This window comes from Coffea eugenioides, chromosome 5, assembly GCF_003713205.1.
Source record: "Coffea eugenioides isolate CCC68of chromosome 5, Ceug_1.0, whole genome shotgun sequence".
NCBI lineage: Eukaryota > Viridiplantae > Streptophyta > Magnoliopsida > Gentianales > Rubiaceae > Coffea > Coffea eugenioides.
In genome coordinates, this window is record NC_040039.1 from 27,705,981 (window position 1) to 27,725,689 (window position 19,709).

Genomic DNA, 19,709 nt, shown 5'->3' on the forward strand with positions numbered 1-19,709 from the left:
GATGGAGGAATTATACAGAAGCTATGAAGGGGATGAGCACTGGCAATCTGTTATAGCTCAATGTCTGCTGGACTCACACACACAGAGTGATTATCAGCTCTTAGATGGCATCATTAAGTACAAGGGAAAATTGGTAGTAGGGTCAGCAAATGATATCAGGAGCTCCTTACTCAAGGCAGTACATGATACTGCTCTGGGGGGGCACTCAGGCCAAAGGGGGACTTATCAGAAGCTGAAAGCCCTATTCTATTGGGAAAGAATGAAGCAAGATGTGATCAAGTTTGTCAGTGCTTGTGACGCGTGCCAGAGGTGCAAGCATGAAAATGTGCCTTACCCAGGCTTGTTGCAGGCTTTGACTATCCCTGATAAGGCATGGTCCCACCTCACCATGGACTTCATTGAGAAGTTACCTATGTCACAGGGAATGGATACCATTCTGGTGGTCATAGATCGCTTCACAAAATATGCACATTTTTTGGCACTCCGACATCCTTTTACAGCCACACAGGTTGCACAGCTCTTCCTGGACAGTGTATACAAGCTACATGGATTGCCAGTGTCTATTGTCAGTGATAGAGATAAAATTTTCACTAGCAAATTTTGGCAGGAGTTATTCAGATTGATGGGAGTAGCACTACATCTGAGCTCTTCTTACCATCCCCAAACAGACGGTCAGTCAGAAAGACTTAATCAATGTTTGGAAAATTTCCTGAGATGTATGACCAGTGAACATCCTACTCACTGGTACAAGTGGTTACCTTTAGCAGAGTTGTGGTACAATACTACATTCCATTCCAGATTACAGACTACACCATTTGAAGTTCTCTATGGATATAAACCATCACACTTACCATTGGGACCATATCAGGATACAGTTATCCCGGGTGCCAAGGACTTGATCCAGGAAAGAATTCGAATCTCTCAGTCCATTAAGGAGAAATTGGACAAGGCACAGCAACAAATGACTTATTTTGCCAATCAGAACAGAGCTGAAAGGACCCTAGCAGTTGGCGATTATGCCTTCCTTAGGTTGCAGCCTTATAGGCAACAATCCTTAGCCATCAGAAGGAGTCTTAAACTAGCAACTAAGTATTATGGCCCTTTTGAGGTTTTGGAAAAAGTGGGTCAGGTTTCATACAGGCTCAAGTTACCTGAGGAGGCCAGGATACATCCTGTTTTTCACATATTCTTGCTCAAGAAAAGGATTGGCGCGGATCAGCACACCACCCCCACTATACCAGAGTTTGATATGCAGGATCACTGCATACTAGAACCTAAGGCAATATTGCAGAGGAGGGTTATCCTCAGGAAGGATCAACCTGTGATCCAATATCTGATTAAGTGGTCTCACATGGACTCCTGTGAAGCTTCTTGGAAAGACACAATTGTTATCAATCACCAGTTTCCTCAATTCCAGCCTTGAGGACAAGGCAAACCATAAGGGGAAGGGATTGTCAGGACTTGGGGGCTTAATTGTAAATAGTAATAATAATAACAGTTTCTGTTATTGGTAGTTAAGGTGCTGAGTCAGATGACGTCAGCAGGTCAGTTTGTTAAATGGGTTAGTGATCGTGTAGTTCATTCCTTTATAATGAGCTCTCTGCAATTGTAGAGGCATGAAGAGAAATAACATAATTGATTCTTCTTCCTCAAGCTTTCACTCTCTGTTTCTCTCTCCTCTGAATTCTCTCCTACCCTTCTTCCCCTCTTGTTCCTCGTTCCACAGCTGCATTGCAGCTCTATCTCAAGAATTCTGCTTGAATTCCTGACAACTTTATAGCAAAAGCCACATGATCTAATGATATGAGAGATGGAAGTGACTTACCTATCCCAAGTGTTTCATAGATAGTACCTTGAATATGCACCATTTACGAATTCACCAAAGGAAATGCCATGAGAGTATCTTGGGCAGGAATACCTTTAAAACCTGTACTTTTTATACATTCTTCAAGAGGGGTGAAAAATGAGTCATTGACGCTCACCTCTTGAGGTTTAAAATTAGCTCCAAAGATATTATTATGTGAAATGGACATTTCCTCATTGAAACACAAGTTAGAATCATCATTTTGATCAAAATGCAAACTATTTTCACATATAACATTCCCACCATTCATGCTAGGATCTTTTTGCAAATTATTAGAGGAAATAACTTCACACAATGCATTCAATTGCTCATGTATTCTACTAAAGTGAGAAGTTAATTCATCTATTCTTTCCTCAATCCTATCAAAATGGTCGAAAGTTGCATTTGCTAGCTTTTCTATTGCTGAATCAAATTGATTAGAAAAATTTTCTACAGCTAGCTCCCAAGATGCATTAGAATCATTAGCTAATAGTTCACTTTCTAATTCCCAAGGTAGAGGTGCATTAGCTAACTTCTCTATTGCCAACTCCCAAGGTGGTTTTGATTCATATTGGACACTTTCAGGTTGGTAATCATAAAAATATGGATAATCACTATAAATCTACTGATTATCCCAACCATACTTAGAAGAATTTCTCCAATTAGTACTGTATTGATCAAAATAAGGATTGTAATGCTCTGATTCATCATAATAATCCATATTTTGTACTTGCATACATGTATTAGTAGCATGATAACCTCCACACAAGTCACAAATCACATGATAAGAATTAAAAGCATTAACATTCCTCCTTTGCTCAATTTCATGCATAATTGTGTCCATTTGAACTTGTAGCATCATAACATCAAATTTAGCCTTTAAGCACCTTAAACCATCTTCAAAAGACATACATTCAGTAAATTCTTGGTTACCTCTATTGAAGGAGTTTTGCACTTGGTAACCATCCAGTGCCAAACTTCCATTTCTCAAGCATTGTTCTCCAAATTGACCTACCATTCTCATCACCTAAAATTGCTTTTAAACAACCTCAAAAGCAAAATTAGTAAGAAAAATAGGTAATAAAACACATACACACATAAAACACAAAAATAACAGAAAATAACATTCACACTATAACAAATGAAATGTCTAAACTAATAAAGTTGCTCTTCACACCGATATTGCCAAATCTTCCCCGGCAATGGCGCCAAAAACTTGACATGCGCGGGGTATACATATAACATTAAACTCATCCTAATCAAGTTTTAAATTTATAAACTCCTAAATACCCCACACGCGATTTATCGCAAGTATATGAATCGTGAGCGAGTATAGGGTATTAAGGGTCGATCCCACAAGGAAGATTGCAATTACCGGCACTACTAAAGTTTCTCTATTATTTAGACTATCAATGAATTATAACAAGTAAAACCTACTAAACTTATGCAAGAAAATAACAAATGAAAGCTCCTTAGGTTGTGGTATCCCTAACTACTCATGCAAATGCTATATTTGGATCATTGAATACTACTATTTAGACTAGTTATGGTGTAATTTCCTTAAACATGTGAAATCTACTTTCGTAGTGAATCAACTATACTCATAACTAATTTATACCTATTCTCATGGTTATGAAATTAGCTATAAGTTCATTTTTTCAGTGAAATTATATGAAATGAGTCACTAAAAATCACATAGGTGCACCTTTACTTTCGTGAGTGTACTACCTATATTTAGCATTTCTTGAACTAGTGTTAAATCTCAATTTTCATTGCAGAAACAACACCTTAGATAATCACAATCAATAGTACTAGATTAATCATGATTTAAAGAGCCAAAGTGCTAAATAACTAGTTCAAATCATAGCAATCAAATAACTAAATAATAAACACTAACAATTATAGAAAATTCAACCAAACCCAAGGCATAAACTTTAGAGACATTGAACACAAAATCCAGATCTTGCATATCAACTAAACTTAGAATCCAATACAAAAGATAAAGAGTTGGAAAAGAGATAACCTTTGTCACATGAGCTTCAACTCCTCCTTCTTCATCTCCATTTTTATCCTAATCTAGCTAATATACTACTACTTAGAAAGTGCAAGAGCTACATCTCTGCATTCCAAGTTTCTCCCGTATATCTCTCTATTCCCCTTCAATCTTGCAAGTTTTGGCTATAGAAGTCAAGAAAATGAGGCCTACACCACCCTTTTACAGCTGCAAAGTAGTTCTCACATGTCTGGCATTGCATGTGACTTGTTGGAGGTGAAACTAAGTTTTTCGTGTAAAGAACAGCCTTCTCTGACCACAATCCGGCCAAGTTTCGGCCGGATTGCTACAGTGACATTTTGGTGCACTTTTGTTCAATTTCCAGCTCTGCTCTGATTTTGTGTCAATTTCAACTGAACTTTTCTTGATGATAAAAGCTGATTTAGCTCTTGACCAAAACATAAAACTTATAACCCTTTGAGTTAGCTTTCCAATACATCAATAATCACCTCATTTGGATCTGTGTAGACTAAGAAATGACCGAAATACCCTTGACTGCTCACTGCCCTATTTCAGCTTCGACCAATAGAAATTAACTACTGTAATTTGGCTTTTTGACCTGGAAAACCTTCAAACTGGATTCAGATGTCTTCACCAAAGTTGTAGATCTATCTCTTATCTTTATATTGGTTTAAAAATCATCTCAATCCGATCATTGTAGCTCAAGTTATAGCCAAATTACGAAAATATGTCAAAACTGTCAAAATGCACAAAATCCAAGTAAAAAGTGATAAAAACCTCATTTAATTACTTAAAAGCATTTTTCACCAATTATAGCTAAAATGATTCATTTTCTTCCAATAATATAACCAAAGTGACTAAAAATAATATAAAGTATCATACAATTATTATGCAAATTAGTCACTTATCAAACCCCTCCCCACACTTAAATCATTGCTTGTCCTCAAGCAATCCATACATAATCAACTACAATGATTCAAATCTGTTTTCCTAGCAGAGCTTTGTTAAAGCTTTGTTAAACCAAATCTCCTTGTGAGCAAAGTTTTGAAAGCCAAGTACTTTCTTAAGGAATCAATTTTTTCATGCAAAGTGCAAGGTAGTGCTTCATGGTTTTGGAAAGGACTGATGAGTGTAAGAGAAGTAATAGAAGAAGGTATACTGAGGAGAATTGGTATTGGCGGTAGCACTAAAATATGGGAACATAAGTGGATACCACAAGCTCTAAATGGTAAGCCATCTATACCAAGGCCCCAAAACTGTGAATTTGACACAGTTCAGCAGCTGATCAATAACAAAAGATGGAACTCAAACGTGGTATTCAGAACTTTCAACAAGTCTGATGCTGAGAAGATTCTTAGTATACGAGTCAGTTTAGCTGGTAGAGAAGATTCAAACTATTGGAAGTACAGTGAAGGAGGAGAATACACGGTAAGATCTGGCTACAAGAGGTTAATGGCAGAGAGCTCGGGTAGTAACACTAAAAAGGATAATGCTAGAACAAGCTTTGAGACAGGTAGTAGTCAAAGTAATCAGTTATGGAATACTCTATGGAAGCTCAACATCAAACACAAAATTAAAGTGTTTATCTGGAAGTGTATTAATGGAGCTCTCTCAGTTAGAGAGGCTATATTCAAGAGAACTACTGTAGGGGACCCAGTGTGTAAAGGTTGCGGAGAAGAACCTGAAACAGTCGAACACACTTTACTGCAATGTCCTCTAGCACTAGCAATCTGGAAAGTAGCTCCACTAACATGGGAGGGTGCTAAAGACTAGGAGGGAAACTTCCAAAGATGGTGGAGCAGGATCACAGAGGCAAGGAAAAGGCAAGATGGGAGAAGCCACTTGGGGCTAACTGCAAATATACTTTGGCAGATTTGGAAGGACAGAAAGTTTCTGGAACGCTGGGACATGGTTCAACATTTGTATGTGTACAATCTAAATAATGCTTAAGCCTATACACACCACCTGCTCGAGTAATCCCACAGTATTTACACTGAACTTGTTTTTATTAGCATCAATTTCAATTCCATGATCCCACCCGGGATCCAATCGAGCACCCGGTGCATTTTTTTTACTTTGTTTCTTTGAAGCTGATGAAGACATTTAAGCACTGCCAAATATATTAGAATATTCATAAGAAACCAAGAAATTCAGACCAGACCAGCACTTGATAAAAGAAAATAAAGCTAGCATTCAGAAAATAAGCCAGACCAGACCAGCACAAGAAATTCAGTCTTATTACCAATGATTTTTGCAAGGCCAAGTGCAAATCCAATGAAAACATAGGTAAAGGACATAACAACAGCAACAATAGAAGTTCAGAAATTAATGCTAGAATAGTAAAAATCCATTTGTGTGAATTTTTCTGGAAAATAAAACTTTGCTATGCGTCTTACCAGAAAAGGGAATTCTTTTGTGTCCTTAGTGATCCTTCATACCCTGTGCTTAAAAATCACTATTTCATAAAATTATGGTACTCAATGAGTTAATCAAAACAACAAGATACCAAATATTCTTAATTCATATGCTTTTAATTCTCTAGGTTACTGATCACTTAGGAGTCATTGTAACAACTAACTAATCCAAATTTCGTGCTAGAATTGTGAAAGAGCAGAATCCCACCAGGAAATCCAAAAAAACTAAAACATATATTCTCAAGAATTTCTGCTAGAATAAAGCAAACAGAACCATCAAGTGGACCTGCAATGGGCCATACTGCAACTCAAAAAAAAAGATATAAAATGAAAAATTAAATAAAAAGGAAAATTCGCGGAGTTCTTCAGCCAAGAATGTCATAACTGACTAATAGGGGTTTTCCATTTACATTTTTTCAGGCTCTTCAAACATCTACCTGTTGCAGATTGTTATAAAACCAACGCCACCAAAATAGAATTAAACTCATAAAAAACAAATATTTCTTGAATGCATCAGAAAAAAAAGGGAAAAGGATGGACTTACATTTTGATTTTTCTCTTGATCAGCAGGAAAATTTTGCCAGCTAAAACAAAAATCCGGCGGCAACAGAGGATTTCGTAGCTTGATATTCTTACCGAAGCAATGGCTGCTGGAGCTTGAAGCTTTAAAGCTTGAAGCCTTGAAGCTGTCAGCTGTAGCTTGTGGGTTCTTGGTAGAAGCCGCAGCGATTTGTCTTGTTAGTAGTTAGTACTTGGTCTTGGTAAGAGCTGTAGCCGAAGCTTGAGGTGGTTTGATGGTTTAAATTAGGGATTTGATTTGGGCAGCGGAGAGGAGAAGAGAAACGACAAAGGTCTGCTTGAGGAGAAGAGGAAGAAGACCCGAAACTTTTAGACGGAACTTTTGACTTTGAGGCAAAATTTGTTAAAACATTGCAACTAAGGCCTGCAATTTCTTGATAAACTACAAGCCTACCCCAAATGTTGATTTTTACTTGCAAAATGAACCTTGTATTTCACAAATTAGCATTTTTTTTTGTTCCTACGCGATCCTATGTAGATTCTAAGAATTTACGATCCTGAGTGCGATCCGGATCAATTTTGCCTTTCCGGATCGTAGGATCGTACGATCCTATGATCCGGATCGCGATTTTAACAACCATAACAGAAACAATAGGGAGTTTGAGCACCAGGCCAGCTATAATCCGAGTAGAGTTATTCAGAATGCACACAAAGAATGGCTGGAACTAGAGGATCTAGAGTCTAAGAAGATTGCTCAGAGCACAACAGAAACAGAGCTACCACTGGTAGAGGCCAGTAATGCACACGAGAGCCATGAAGGAATAATACTGCGGGTGGCAACCATAAGCTTACAAAGACCGGCAGTGCTGGGAATTGGTGTTGCCATAAGTGGAATGCCAAATGAGGCAAAGGAATTGTGGGCCTTAAAAGACAGAAGCTCGGGAGACCAAAATATTGATGATGCTGCAAACCTGCAGCTATCAAATTGACTTTATGTAAAGCAGTGGAAAGAGAATGGTGCAACATCTGCATACAAGTTTGCAACAAGGCACTGCTGAAGCAACTTAAGATTGGTAAATCCACAGATTGCAGAATGACAACAATGCTTGAAGATATATTTAGACTACAGTCACTGTTTCGAATGTGCTCCTTTTGCTTCGCTAATTATGATGATAATGATGTTTGTGAGCATGTTAGCTCTTATGCCTTAGGCATTTTGTTGGATGAGGAATTCCTTGTTCCTCCGTGTTCTTAAACACATGTTGTACAGCTTCTCGGGCGTTTGCTCGAAGTGTAAACTCTTATTATAGTTCAATGCAAGTTAACTAACGTTTCGAAAAAAAAACTACAATGATTCGAAAGATGAAACAATATATGCACTTTTGTCAAATTTAATTTCTTAAGACTTGAAAAATAGTTATTATACAATTGTTCAAATTACACTAAATATTCATAATATCAAGTAAAGGAAAGATAATTATACCCTAATTTAACAAGTTAAACTTAATCTCTCACCCTAACCTAATTTCACAAATAAGCAAATCACATAGTCAAATTATAGCCTTCCTCCTCCTATAATCATCTTTTTCTCAAAATTTTTAACTAAGAGGGATTTATTTACACTTGATTTTTTTTACTTAAATAGTGAAAGTGTCTTTTTACGCGAAAATCGACACTTTTAGGTGAAGATCTCTGGTTACTCAACATTTTACTTATTGAAGTTGCTATGCATACTCTTAATTTAAATACCTTTTTACGCGAATGTCGGCATTTGTAGATGCCAACCCCCAGTTACTCGGTACGAGAATCATTGGAGTAGAACAATTTTTATTTACTTTTTTTTCTTTTTTTTTCTCTCTCTTTTTTTATCAGAAAATGAATAGATTTTTCTTCATAGAAAGTTAAATCAAAGGAGGAGTATAGCTTTTATTGACTATATCAATCACTTACTTGCAAAATTAAGTAAAGAGAAGAAATCTCATTAAACATGTAAAATTATAAGCATAATTTTCTTCACTTTACCAAATATACTTTCTAAAATGTAAAAAAATCCTAATTGCATAATAATCATTTCCAAGTTAAATGAGGACTAAACCTTCCAAAATACACATAAAGTTTCAACAATTGGAAGAATTTAAACATTTAAAGTTGGAACAAATTAGCCCTTTTTGAATGAAAATGCAAAAATTTGAAGAACTTTTGGGCTATAGTGAAATATTGGAAAAGATTTTAGAAAATTTTTTACCGAGTTTCTCCTTATAAATGGATGAAAACTCCCTACCAACAAATCCAATTTCAGGCAAATTATCCACATGGCAAATAATTCATACACATTCCAACATTTGCATTGATATCGACGTCTCACAGGAGCTGCCTAACTGCGTGTGGATTGGAGCAGGCAGGCAGGGTTTCTGGCAGTAGGTGACTTACGAAAACCTGCCTCTGTATTTCTCAGTTTGCAATAGGCAGGGCCACTCTAACGCAACCTGCTGGCGTGACAAACGAGAGCGTGGTGGCGCGCCACGTATTGCCCCAGCTCCAAAGTGAAAGGAGGAGGCTGCCATGGCTGAACAGCAAGACCAAGGGCTGTGTGGTACGGAGCCCATTGCTGCCCAAGAGGAGAAGCGGGAGGCTGCTGAATCGTGCGATAGCACTGGCCCGTCGCGTATTGCCTCTGCTCCACAGCGAAAGGAGGCTGCCATGACTGAGCTTCGTGACCACAGGCTGGGTGGTGGGGAACCTATTACTAAACCCCAGGAGGAGATGCGGGAGGCTGCTGTCCAGTACGATAGCACTGGTCCGACGCAACAGTAGAGGGAGGCTTCTGTCCCACGCGAGAAGGCTACTTTGTCGTCACAAGGGAGTGCACTTATGGAGATTACTGAGATCCCGCCAGCTCTAGGCAGCATCTGCGACGATACGCAACTCCATTTGAACGAGTAGGAGAAGGCGCCCACCCATGGATCTCTTTCGGATGGAGAGGAGCTGCCTGATGGACTTGCGCCTGGTAGAGCGGCGCTGGTTAGCCCCTTACAACAGTTCACCAACGCCTTGGGATCGTAACTGGCCCAGCCAATGGTTGAGCATAGTGCGGACGGTTTCACCATGGTTCTATCACGGAAGACGAGAAAGCGGAGGGTACATGTCCCACTGCTTCGGTAGATTCTGACACGGCAAGCTTCTAAAGCCATTGAGGTACATTCTCACCCTTTCTCTAATAAATAATCTTCTAATTTGAAACATTAGGGGAGCAACGAACAGATCTTCTGTACGTCGCTTGTAAGCCTTACTTCGACTCCATAATATAGCAATCTTAGTTCTACTGGAGCCTATGGTAGAGACGTCTAATATAGAGGTCTTGCGTGTGAAGTTGTCTTTTGATCTTTGCTTGTTTAACTGATCAAATAAGATCTGGGTGCTTTGGCGTGCTGGTTTTCATTTTAATGTATTATATAACTCGGACCAAATCCTTCATGTTATGGCAGGACATGATTCCTGGACGGAGACTGTCAATGCATCATTTATATATGCCAAGTGTACTAGGGCCGATAGGCGAACCCTATGGTCCGAGCTGAGTTCTATCGCTGGATCAATCACAAGGCTGTGGTTAGTGGGTGGGGATTTCAATGTTATCAGTATGTGGCAGAATATACGGGGAGGGCAGCCCAGGATCTTAGGGCAATCTCTGACTTTAATACGGCAATTTTTGATTGCCATCTCCAGGAGCTTCCTTACTCTGGCAGTCCTTACACATGGTCGGGTATTGGAGCAGGTGCTAGAATCTGGAAACGATTGGATAGGGTATTAGCCAATCACCAGTGGCTCAGTTTCTTGCCAAACACTTCTGTCCAGCATCTTAATCGTGCCACTTCAGACCACTCCCCGCTTCTAGTGACCCTGCAGCCCGCTAATTCAAGTGTTCCGAAATCCTTTAAGTTTCAAACTTTTTGGATCTCGGACCCTGATTTCCTATCGGTGGTGCAGAGTAATTGGGAATTGCCGACACAAGGATATGGCATGTACCGGTTAGCCTTCAAACTCAAGCAACTAAAAGCATGCTTAAGACAATGGAACAAACACTGTTTTGGAGATATCTTTCAAATCGCTTGGCAACGCGAGATAGAGGTTCAGCAAAAGGAAGTCCTGTATGAGGCAAACCCAATGGATGAGATGAGGTCTGATCTCCACCGTGTGCAAGCCCTCCTGTTGCACAGCCTACATATTCAAGAGGACTACTGGTGCCAAAATGCACGCTTAAGATGGCTAAAGAATGGTGACTGTAATACACGGTTCTTCCATGCTTCAGTTCGGGATAAACGTTCGAAACTGGCTGTACACCGCATTAAAGATGAGGGGGGGCATGGGTTGAAGATGAGGAGCGAATTGCATAAGAAGCGGTTAACTTTTTTCAGCGGCTCTTGACTGCGGAGGAGGTCAGGGGTGTAGATGAATTGCTACTCCAAATACTGGAGATTGTATCAGAGAACCAGAATGCGGATTTACTAAGGGAGATCACAATGGATGAGCTAAAAGGGGTTGTTTTCAATCTCGATAAGGACAGTGCCCCGGGCACAAATGGTTATACTGGTGCTTTCTTCCAATATTGCTGGGATACTGTGGCCCCTGATGTCTCGGCAGCTGCCAGAGATTTTTTGGCTGGGACCTCGATCCCGAAGGGCATTGCTAGTACGCTGATTGTTTTGATTCCAAAGAAGCCAAATCCAGCTACATTTGCGAATTTTCGACCTATTAGCATGTGCACTTTCGTCAACAAAATTTTTTACGAAAATGTTAGCTAATAGGTTGCGAACTGTCATCCCGAGCATTATATCTCCGGAGCAATCGGATTTTTATCCAGGACAAATGATGGCGTCCATTGACAAGAAAGCCCGCAGGCATAATTGCATTTTCAAATTAGACATGATGAAGGCCTTCGACAGAGTGTCATGGTGGTTCCTTAGGCGGCTGCTCCAAAAGTTTGGTTTTGGTTATAGATTTATTTTGCTAGTTTTGAATAACCTCTCTCAGAGCTGGTTCTCTGTGCTGGTGAATGGCAGGTCCAGGGGTTTCTTTCAGGCCTCACGCGGGATTAAGCAAGGCGATCCCCTGTCCCCTATTCTTCTCATCCTTGCATCAGAGGACCTTAGTAGGGGATTAAATGCGTAGGTGGCAGATGGCAGTATCGCCCATTATGCACTGCCGAGGGGCTGCATTCGTATCACACACTTGTCCTTCGCGGATGATGTTGTGATCTTTGCTCGGGGGGATAGGCGATCTGTGGTGAACCTGGTCCGATTTTTAACGCTCTACCAAGAGGGAGCGGGGCAGAGGATTAACAACCAAAAGAGTTTCTTTATAGTATCCAGGCGATGTGGCGCTGGCCAAATACGTCGCATCCAACACTTGACGGGCTTCAAACAGGGTTCTTTCCCTTTCTCTTATTTGGGATGCAACTTATATGTTGGCCACCGGAAAAAGGAGTTCCTCCAATTCCTAGTTGAAAAATTCATTGCTAAACTAGCGGGCTGGCAGAAAAAGTTCCTCTCGCAGGGTGGTCGCTTGATCCTAATCAAACATGTTCTCTTAGCCATACCATCGCACGTGCTGGCTATCATGGATTCCCCCAAGGAGGTGATCAAACGCCTCGAAGGGCTCATGGCAAATTTCTTTTGTGGACAATCGGAGCTAGGTCCTAAGCATCATTGGTGCTCTTGGAGGAATTTATGTTATCTAGTGAATGAGAACGGACTTGGGGTGGGATCTTTTGAGGACATCTTGGGGGCGTTTAGCTGTAAATTGTGGTGGCGGTTTTGCAATTCAACCTCCCTGTGGGCCAATTATATAAGGTCTAGCTATCCCATGGACAGTGGTGCCCGGCCTAAGGCTTCCAGAGTTTGGAGACGAATGCTGGCTATTCGGGACATGGTGGACCACTTCACGCAGGTTATAGATCTAGATGGCAGGGTTTAGCGGGCCTGGGTCCTTACACCCTCCGGAGATTTTATCGTCTCCTCTACATGGGACGCACTGTGGCCTAAAGAAGCGTGCCTAAGGTCACGGAAGTGTGTCTGGAGTTGTCGAATCTCGTGCAAATAGCCATTTTTATGTGGAAGCTGCTTAATAACTACCTGCCTTTCCCTAAGGCTTTGCGCAGGTTCGGTTTCCAGCTCCCCTCTAAGTGTCAATTCTGTCTTGATGGGGAGTCCCAGGACCACGTCTTATCCGACTGTCTTCTTGCTACGGAGGTGTGAAATTTCTTCTCTAGGGCCTTTCTGCTGCCTATTAGGCCTCCCAATGGCATCATTTGTCGCTTGCAGTAGTGATGGCTCTACAAGTCTCCTAGTACTGCGTGGGGAGAGTTGTGTAGGGTGTTGCCACCCCTTATATGTTGGGAACTGTGGAAGGCTAGAAATAGGGCAATGTACGAGGGCATTGTTGCAACATCGTTCCGAGTCTGTTGGAACATAAAGGCTTTGCTGCTCAGCATGTCTCAGGTCCGTCCCTTCGTCCAGGTGATGCAGGATGACAGGGAGTTGGTCCTCTCGGGCTTATCGATTAACATGACAAGGATGGAGCGACCCCTCCTACGCTGGGTCATATGGACACGGTCACCGCTCAGGTATGTCAAATTAAATATTGATGGCTCATCCTTAGGGAATCTAGGACACTCAGGAGCTGGAGGGGTACTCCGTGACCCTGATGGTAATATCCTGAGTGGCTTCTCGTCATTTTTAGGGTCCATGACAAATATGGAAGCAGAAGCCTTGGCATTACTGGAAGGCATGTAAATCTCAGCGGATATCCACTTTTTGCAATGAAAATGGACTCTCAGGTTTTACTGAATATGGTGGTAGGCAACGACAGAGTTCCTTGAAAGCTATGGAAGACTGTCTCTTGCATCAAGGCTTTAGCGATGGGTTGCCAGGTTACTTTTACTCATACCTATAGGGAAGCGAATGCAATTGCAGACGCCTTGGCACAACTAGCAAGCTCTACGCATGTTAGTCAAAGGTTCCCCCCTGCCTCATTTCCAGCTCATATAAACGGATTAGCCCATCTTGATAGGATACAGACGCCCTATGTACGCTTGGCTTAGGGTTTACCGGTGGCATGCCAACCTCACCCGATGTACGTTGATGGTTTTTGAATAAAAATTGGAGTGGCGCCCACTCCCATTACGGGGTTAGCCAAAAAAAAATAATGAGATTTCTCCTCTTTACTTAATTTTGCAAGTAAGTGATTAATATAGTCAATAAATGCTATACTCTTCCTTTAATTATTTTTGTGTATTTGTTAAGAGGGAATATCTATTTATTGTCTTTTACTTTTGAAAAAGAAGAAAAAAAAGAAAAAGAAAGAAAAAGAAAGAAAAGAAGAATAAGAGTTTTTGGTCTACTACAATGATTCTTGTACCGACTAACCGGGGGTTGGCATCTACAAATGTCGACATTCGTGTAAAAAGGTGCTTGAATTAAGAGTATGCATAGCAACTTAAATAGGTGAAATGTTGAGTAACCGGGGATCTTCACCTAAAAGTATCGATTTTCGCATCAAAAGGCATTTTCACTATTTGAGTAAAAAAATCAAGTATGAATAAATCCCTCTTAGTCGTGAGAATTGAGGAAGAGATGATTTTGGGAGGAGGATAGTTATAAATTGACTATGTGATTTGCTTACTTGTCAAATTAGGTTAGGGTGAGAGATTAAGTTTAACTTGTTGAATTTAAGACATAATTATCTTTCCCTTGATATTATGAGTATTTAGTGTAAACTGAATAATTACATAATAATTGTTTGCCAAGACATGAGGAATTAAATTTGAAAAAGTGCATTTAATGTTTTCTTCATTTGAGTCATTGTAGTTGATTATGTGTGAATTGCTTGAGGACAAGCAATGACTCAAGTGTGGGGGAATTGATAAATGATTAATTTGAGCAATATTTGAATGACATTTTATGCTATTTTTATTCACTTTGGCTATATTGTAGGAAGCAAATGGATTATTTTGGTTATAATTGGTGTAAAATGCTCTTAAATGATTAAATGAGGTTTTTGTCACTTTTTACTTGCATTTTGTCCATAATTTGTATAGGAGTTGGAAATATACTTCATTTGGAAAGTTTACAGCTTTGACACATATTTGTATTTTGGGTATAACTCGAGCTTCAATGATCGAATTGAGATGATTCTTAAACCATTTTGAAGATAAGAGATAGATATACAATTCATGTGAAGACATCAAAATCCAGTTTGAAGGTCTTCTAGGTCAAAAAGCCGAATTACAGTAGCCAATTTCTATTGGTTGAAGCTGAAACAAGGCATTGCGCAGTCAAGGGTATTTTAGTCATTTCGCCGCCTACACAAATCCAAATGAGGTGATTCTTGATGCATTGGAAAGCTAACTCAAAGGACTACAGGTTTCATGTTTGGTCAAGAGTTAATTCAGCTTCTATCATCAAGAAAAGTTCAGTTGAAATTGAGGCAAAATTGGAGCAACATTGAAGACTGGACAGAAATTGCACAGGAAGGCAGGGGAGTAATCCGGCCAGATTCTGCCGGATTATGGTCAGAAATGGTTGCTCTCCACTTGCACAACTTGTTTCGTTCTCCACTATGTGACGACCCCACCTCAACTAGGGCGTACCCTAGGATTTAGCGGATCGCCTGCCCAACTCTCGCCAGGACTCACTACAGTTCTCAAATAAATTACAATGTAAATCTCAAATATTACATCAAATACTACACGAATTTACATACCACAAGTTAATCGAAATTCAAAATATACATGAGATATTCCATCTAGTCACAATAATAAGTTAATACAAGTGCTTCCTTTACCTCTAGCCCTGTGGAGAGGAAATAAATATTTTGGGGCGAGCTAGAAGCTTAACGAGTGTCCAGTAAAAATCAATAATCAAATAAGTTTCACAATAGAGCATTTGGATAATGTCATGAATCAGTGATCAAATGTAAGTTTATTGCTCTTGTGAGCCAGTGAAATCATTGTACTTAAACATCCAACGCTCAAATAGATCAAGTAACAGTCAAACAATACAAGGGAGCCATCGGTGCTCCAACATTCAAGGCAAGTCAAGTATCATTAAGGTGGAGACATTGGTGTTAAGTACAAGACTTCCAAGCACTCATTTTAGCCAAATCATTGCATGGCACATATGCAAGCACACATAATATGCAATCGAGTAAACAGTGCAAGAAATAGTTCAAAAAATAACTTTGGAACTAGTTTTGGGAAGCACTCACCAACCACAACTCATGATCCTCATCCATCATCGATAGTTCCTTGCTCAAGTCCAACCCTAGATCACAAATATCATGTCAAGCAAAGCAAATTCTAAAATCATCAAGTTCCTCTCACCTTTTGGCATTTTAATCACAAGTGAAGCTACACTTATCGGATTGAGATGAATCTTATGGCGTTTTGAAGGTAAGACATAGGCCTACATTTATTATGAAGACCTCCAAAGCCAAATCATGCATTTTCATGGTCAAAAATTGAAATCGAAAGCTGTCGGTTAAATAGTGCATTTGGGTAGTCAGGGGTATTTTAGTCATTTCATAAGCTACAGTACTACGATTGAGCTGAAATTTTCTTGGTAGAAAGCTAACTTAACTCCCTACAACTTTTATGTTTTGAGCAAAAACTGTTTCAATCTAAAACATGGAGAAATTCGCAGCCCATATTGAAACTTCGTCCGGTAAAAGACAGAACAGGTATGTAATTTCAGTCAACTTTGAAAAATCATAGATATTCATAGGAATTGAGAAAAAGTCTGACCTTTTCACGGTTGATAGTACTCTGACTCTAGTTTCAAACACAACCAACAGAACTCAATTCCGACTTTTCTACAGCAAGATATAGCAGATTTCCTAAGGCTGCCCAAGGGTTCCTGCGGTCAAAATTTTCAGCAGCACCTCCTTTGTTTTCTTTACTTTCCATCCAAACTCAATACCAATATTTATAGCAATCCAACCTCAATCACAACCACAAGTTATAAGCTATAAAGTAAACTTGTCTAAGGCCACAAAACCATCCAATATAGCCAATTTCTAACTCAAGAATCAACCACAACAAAGCTGAAATGACATCCCAAGGTTGCAATTTAACATATCAAAACTGGAAAATTCAAGCCCTAAGCTAAAACTACTAACAAAGGCTGAAATTCCTTAAAGGAAGCCAAAAGTGCTTATACAAGCTGGAGATCCCCATGGACAGCCCAAAGATTCCCTAGCAAAGTTGGAATTCATCATTCAAAGCTGGAAATAACAATCTACTATACAAAACTACAAAATCTTCCATGAAACCTACTACAAACAATCACTATTCTCATTCAAGTGCAAGATTAAAGTAATAAAGTAGCTTCTTGCCAAAAGTACCTTCAAATCTCAGGATGAGTAGCAAATTGCAGCTTCCTTTTCCCCCAAAACACTCCACACCAGCCACCTTCCTTCCTTGTAGCAACTCTCTATGAATTTGATTAGAGTTTTAGGTTGACTTCCCACAAGTTGTAGCTAGGGAATAAGATTAAACTTGAAGTAGTTTTCCTCTCTTTATCTTCTCTCTCTCTCAGCCAAGAGGTAAGAAAATGGAGTGTTATTTGTGTCCAAAAAGAAAGACAAGTTTTAAAGAAATGGTAGCCTTAATTGCCACACTTGGCAATCCAACCTTTCTTCCTTTCTTTTTTTTTCTTCTTCTCTCTTGCTTAGTCAAAAATTTCGGCCAAGGATAAGAAGATTATGGCTGATTTTTCCTCTCCATATGGCTGGCCAAAGCTAGGAGGAAATAGAAGAATTTTGGTCAAAATTTGGTTTTAGTAAAAGTTAAGAAAAGTTCTAGTCAAAGTCAAGGTCTAATGCTTCAATGACAATTGGCATCCAAGGATTAATTCTCATCTTTTTGTCTTCTAATCACTAAAATATTTGGCCAATCTCTAATTATCTCTTAATATCTTATAAAATAATATCCGTTTACACGAAACTCCATCTACTCTTCAAAATTTATCACACGTACCGCATTAGCGGGTCCCACGTCCATAACGTAATTCAAACTTAACATGAACTAACTTATACCAAGAAAATGATTTTAAAACTTGACTCACTTATAAAAATATCAAGAAAATTAAGGCAATAATTTAAAGTAAAGAAAATGCATTCAAAGAAATAAATAAATACAACCTAATTTTTGGGGCTCTCGTCTCACTACTTTTATCCTGTTTAAATCGATTGGAGAGTTATCTCGTCCACACTAGTGCTGAGCGGTAGCATGTACCACACTCCATCCGAGTGGGAGGTGCCTCTCATCCCGTTTCAGTACCTCTATCCTGTTTTGTCGAGTGGAGTATTATCTTCTCGACTAATTGATATACTCGAATATTACCACCGCTGCTTATTTCTGAATACGGAGCGTTAAGTGACAACTAACGTCTCCAAGCTTTACTGTGTGAGCGTTGGATAATGGCCAACGACTCCAATCTTGATTATCTGAATACGTGGGGCTATAAGCCATATCCTGAATTACTGAATATCTGGAACTATAAGTCCAACCTAGAGTTAGTTGGTTGAATCGAACCAGTAAGGGCTTGGTCGAGGAGATCAACTAACCTTGGGTACTTCTTAGACGTTCGGGCCCTGTAGGGGGTTGATCGGTGGATGGAAACTGGTGTAAAGCGGTGATCTACAAACGTTATGCATTAGTGGTTGACGGAGAGCCAACGAATCTTGTTCAAGCTGCAGTGGAACTTGCTCCTTAGAGCAACCTATATCCTTTGACATGAATGTGTTCTTTACTGTACATTTTTGCATGATCCATTTGGCTACTTGCTTAACTATATACTGGGCCATGATCTATTTGAGTTTTGACTTGTTTCTTGATCTTCGGCGTATGGTCTTGCCTGTTATATTACCTGCCTATTTTCTTGAAATCTCACTGGGCTTTTAACTCATTCCACGCCATTTGTTTTCCTTACAGGGATGAGGACATGAGAGGTTGAATTGAGGAAAGCCTCAATTTCTTCTAAGATTGTTAGTTGCTCGAGCGTGTACTTCATAGATATCTAGTCAGCTTGTTTGGTTCGATTTTTGTAAGTCTGATTCTTTGATTGTATTTATAGGTTGTGTGGATGTTAGAGAACCATGAGTATATATGTTAAAGGTTGTAATAACTATTGCTTTTTTTTTATTGAGGGTTTTATTTGAAGTTTTCATGAATTGTGACTGAGTCCTGCCGAGAGTTAGGCAGGCGGTCTGCCAAACCTTGGGTACGCTTTAAGGGGAGGTGGGGCTGTCACACAATAATTCACAGCTATTGATGGATGTTGATAACTACTTTGCAGCTATAAAAAGAGATGTTTGAAGCCTTATTTCTTGACTAGAGTCCTCTATATATAGCCATGGACTTTCAAGATTAAAGAGAGATTGGAGAGTGCAAGAAAACACCACAAAAAATGTAGTTCTTACATTTTCTTAGTGTTAGGTTAGGTTAGTATAGGAGAGTTATTAGTAGTTCATCCTTCTTGTTTATTAGCTAGGCAAAGATGAAGATGGAGATGAAGAAGGCAAGGAAATAGCTCATGTAACAAGGGTTACTTTTCCATTCCAACTCTTTATCTTTTGTACTTGATTCTAAGTTTAGTTAATATACAAGTTTTGGATTTTATGTTTATTATGTGTCTCTAAAGTTTATGCCTTGGGTTTGGTTCAACTTTCTATGATTGTTAGTGTTTATTATTTGGCTATTTGATGCTATTATTTTGAACAAGTTATTTAGTACTTTAGCTCTTTAAATCATGATTAACTTGGTGCCATTAATTGTGATGATCTAAAGGTGTTGTTTCTTCAATGAAAATAGAGATTTAATACTAGTTCAAAAAGTACTAAACCTAGGGAGTACACTCACGAGAGT

The 19,709-nt window shown here is 39.4% G+C and overlaps 2 protein-coding genes across 2 annotated transcripts; both read left to right on the forward strand.

Annotated features, from left to right (window-relative positions):
- The first annotated feature begins 10,351 nt into the window (after positions 1 to 10,351).
- Positions 10,352 to 11,212, forward strand: LOC113771325. The gene has a single exon (XM_027315918.1). It carries the CDS (start codon positions 10,352 to 10,354, stop codon positions 11,210 to 11,212), a length of 861 nt encoding a protein of 286 aa, XP_027171719.1.
- Positions 11,213 to 11,307: 95 nt separating this feature from the next.
- Positions 11,308 to 12,760, forward strand: LOC113771326. Its single transcript, XM_027315920.1, has 3 exons — positions 11,308 to 11,476; positions 11,586 to 11,836; positions 11,957 to 12,760. Exons 1-3 carry the CDS (start codon positions 11,308 to 11,310, stop codon positions 12,758 to 12,760), a joined length of 1,224 nt encoding a protein of 407 aa, XP_027171721.1.
- Positions 12,761 to 19,709: the final 6,949 nt, after the last annotated feature.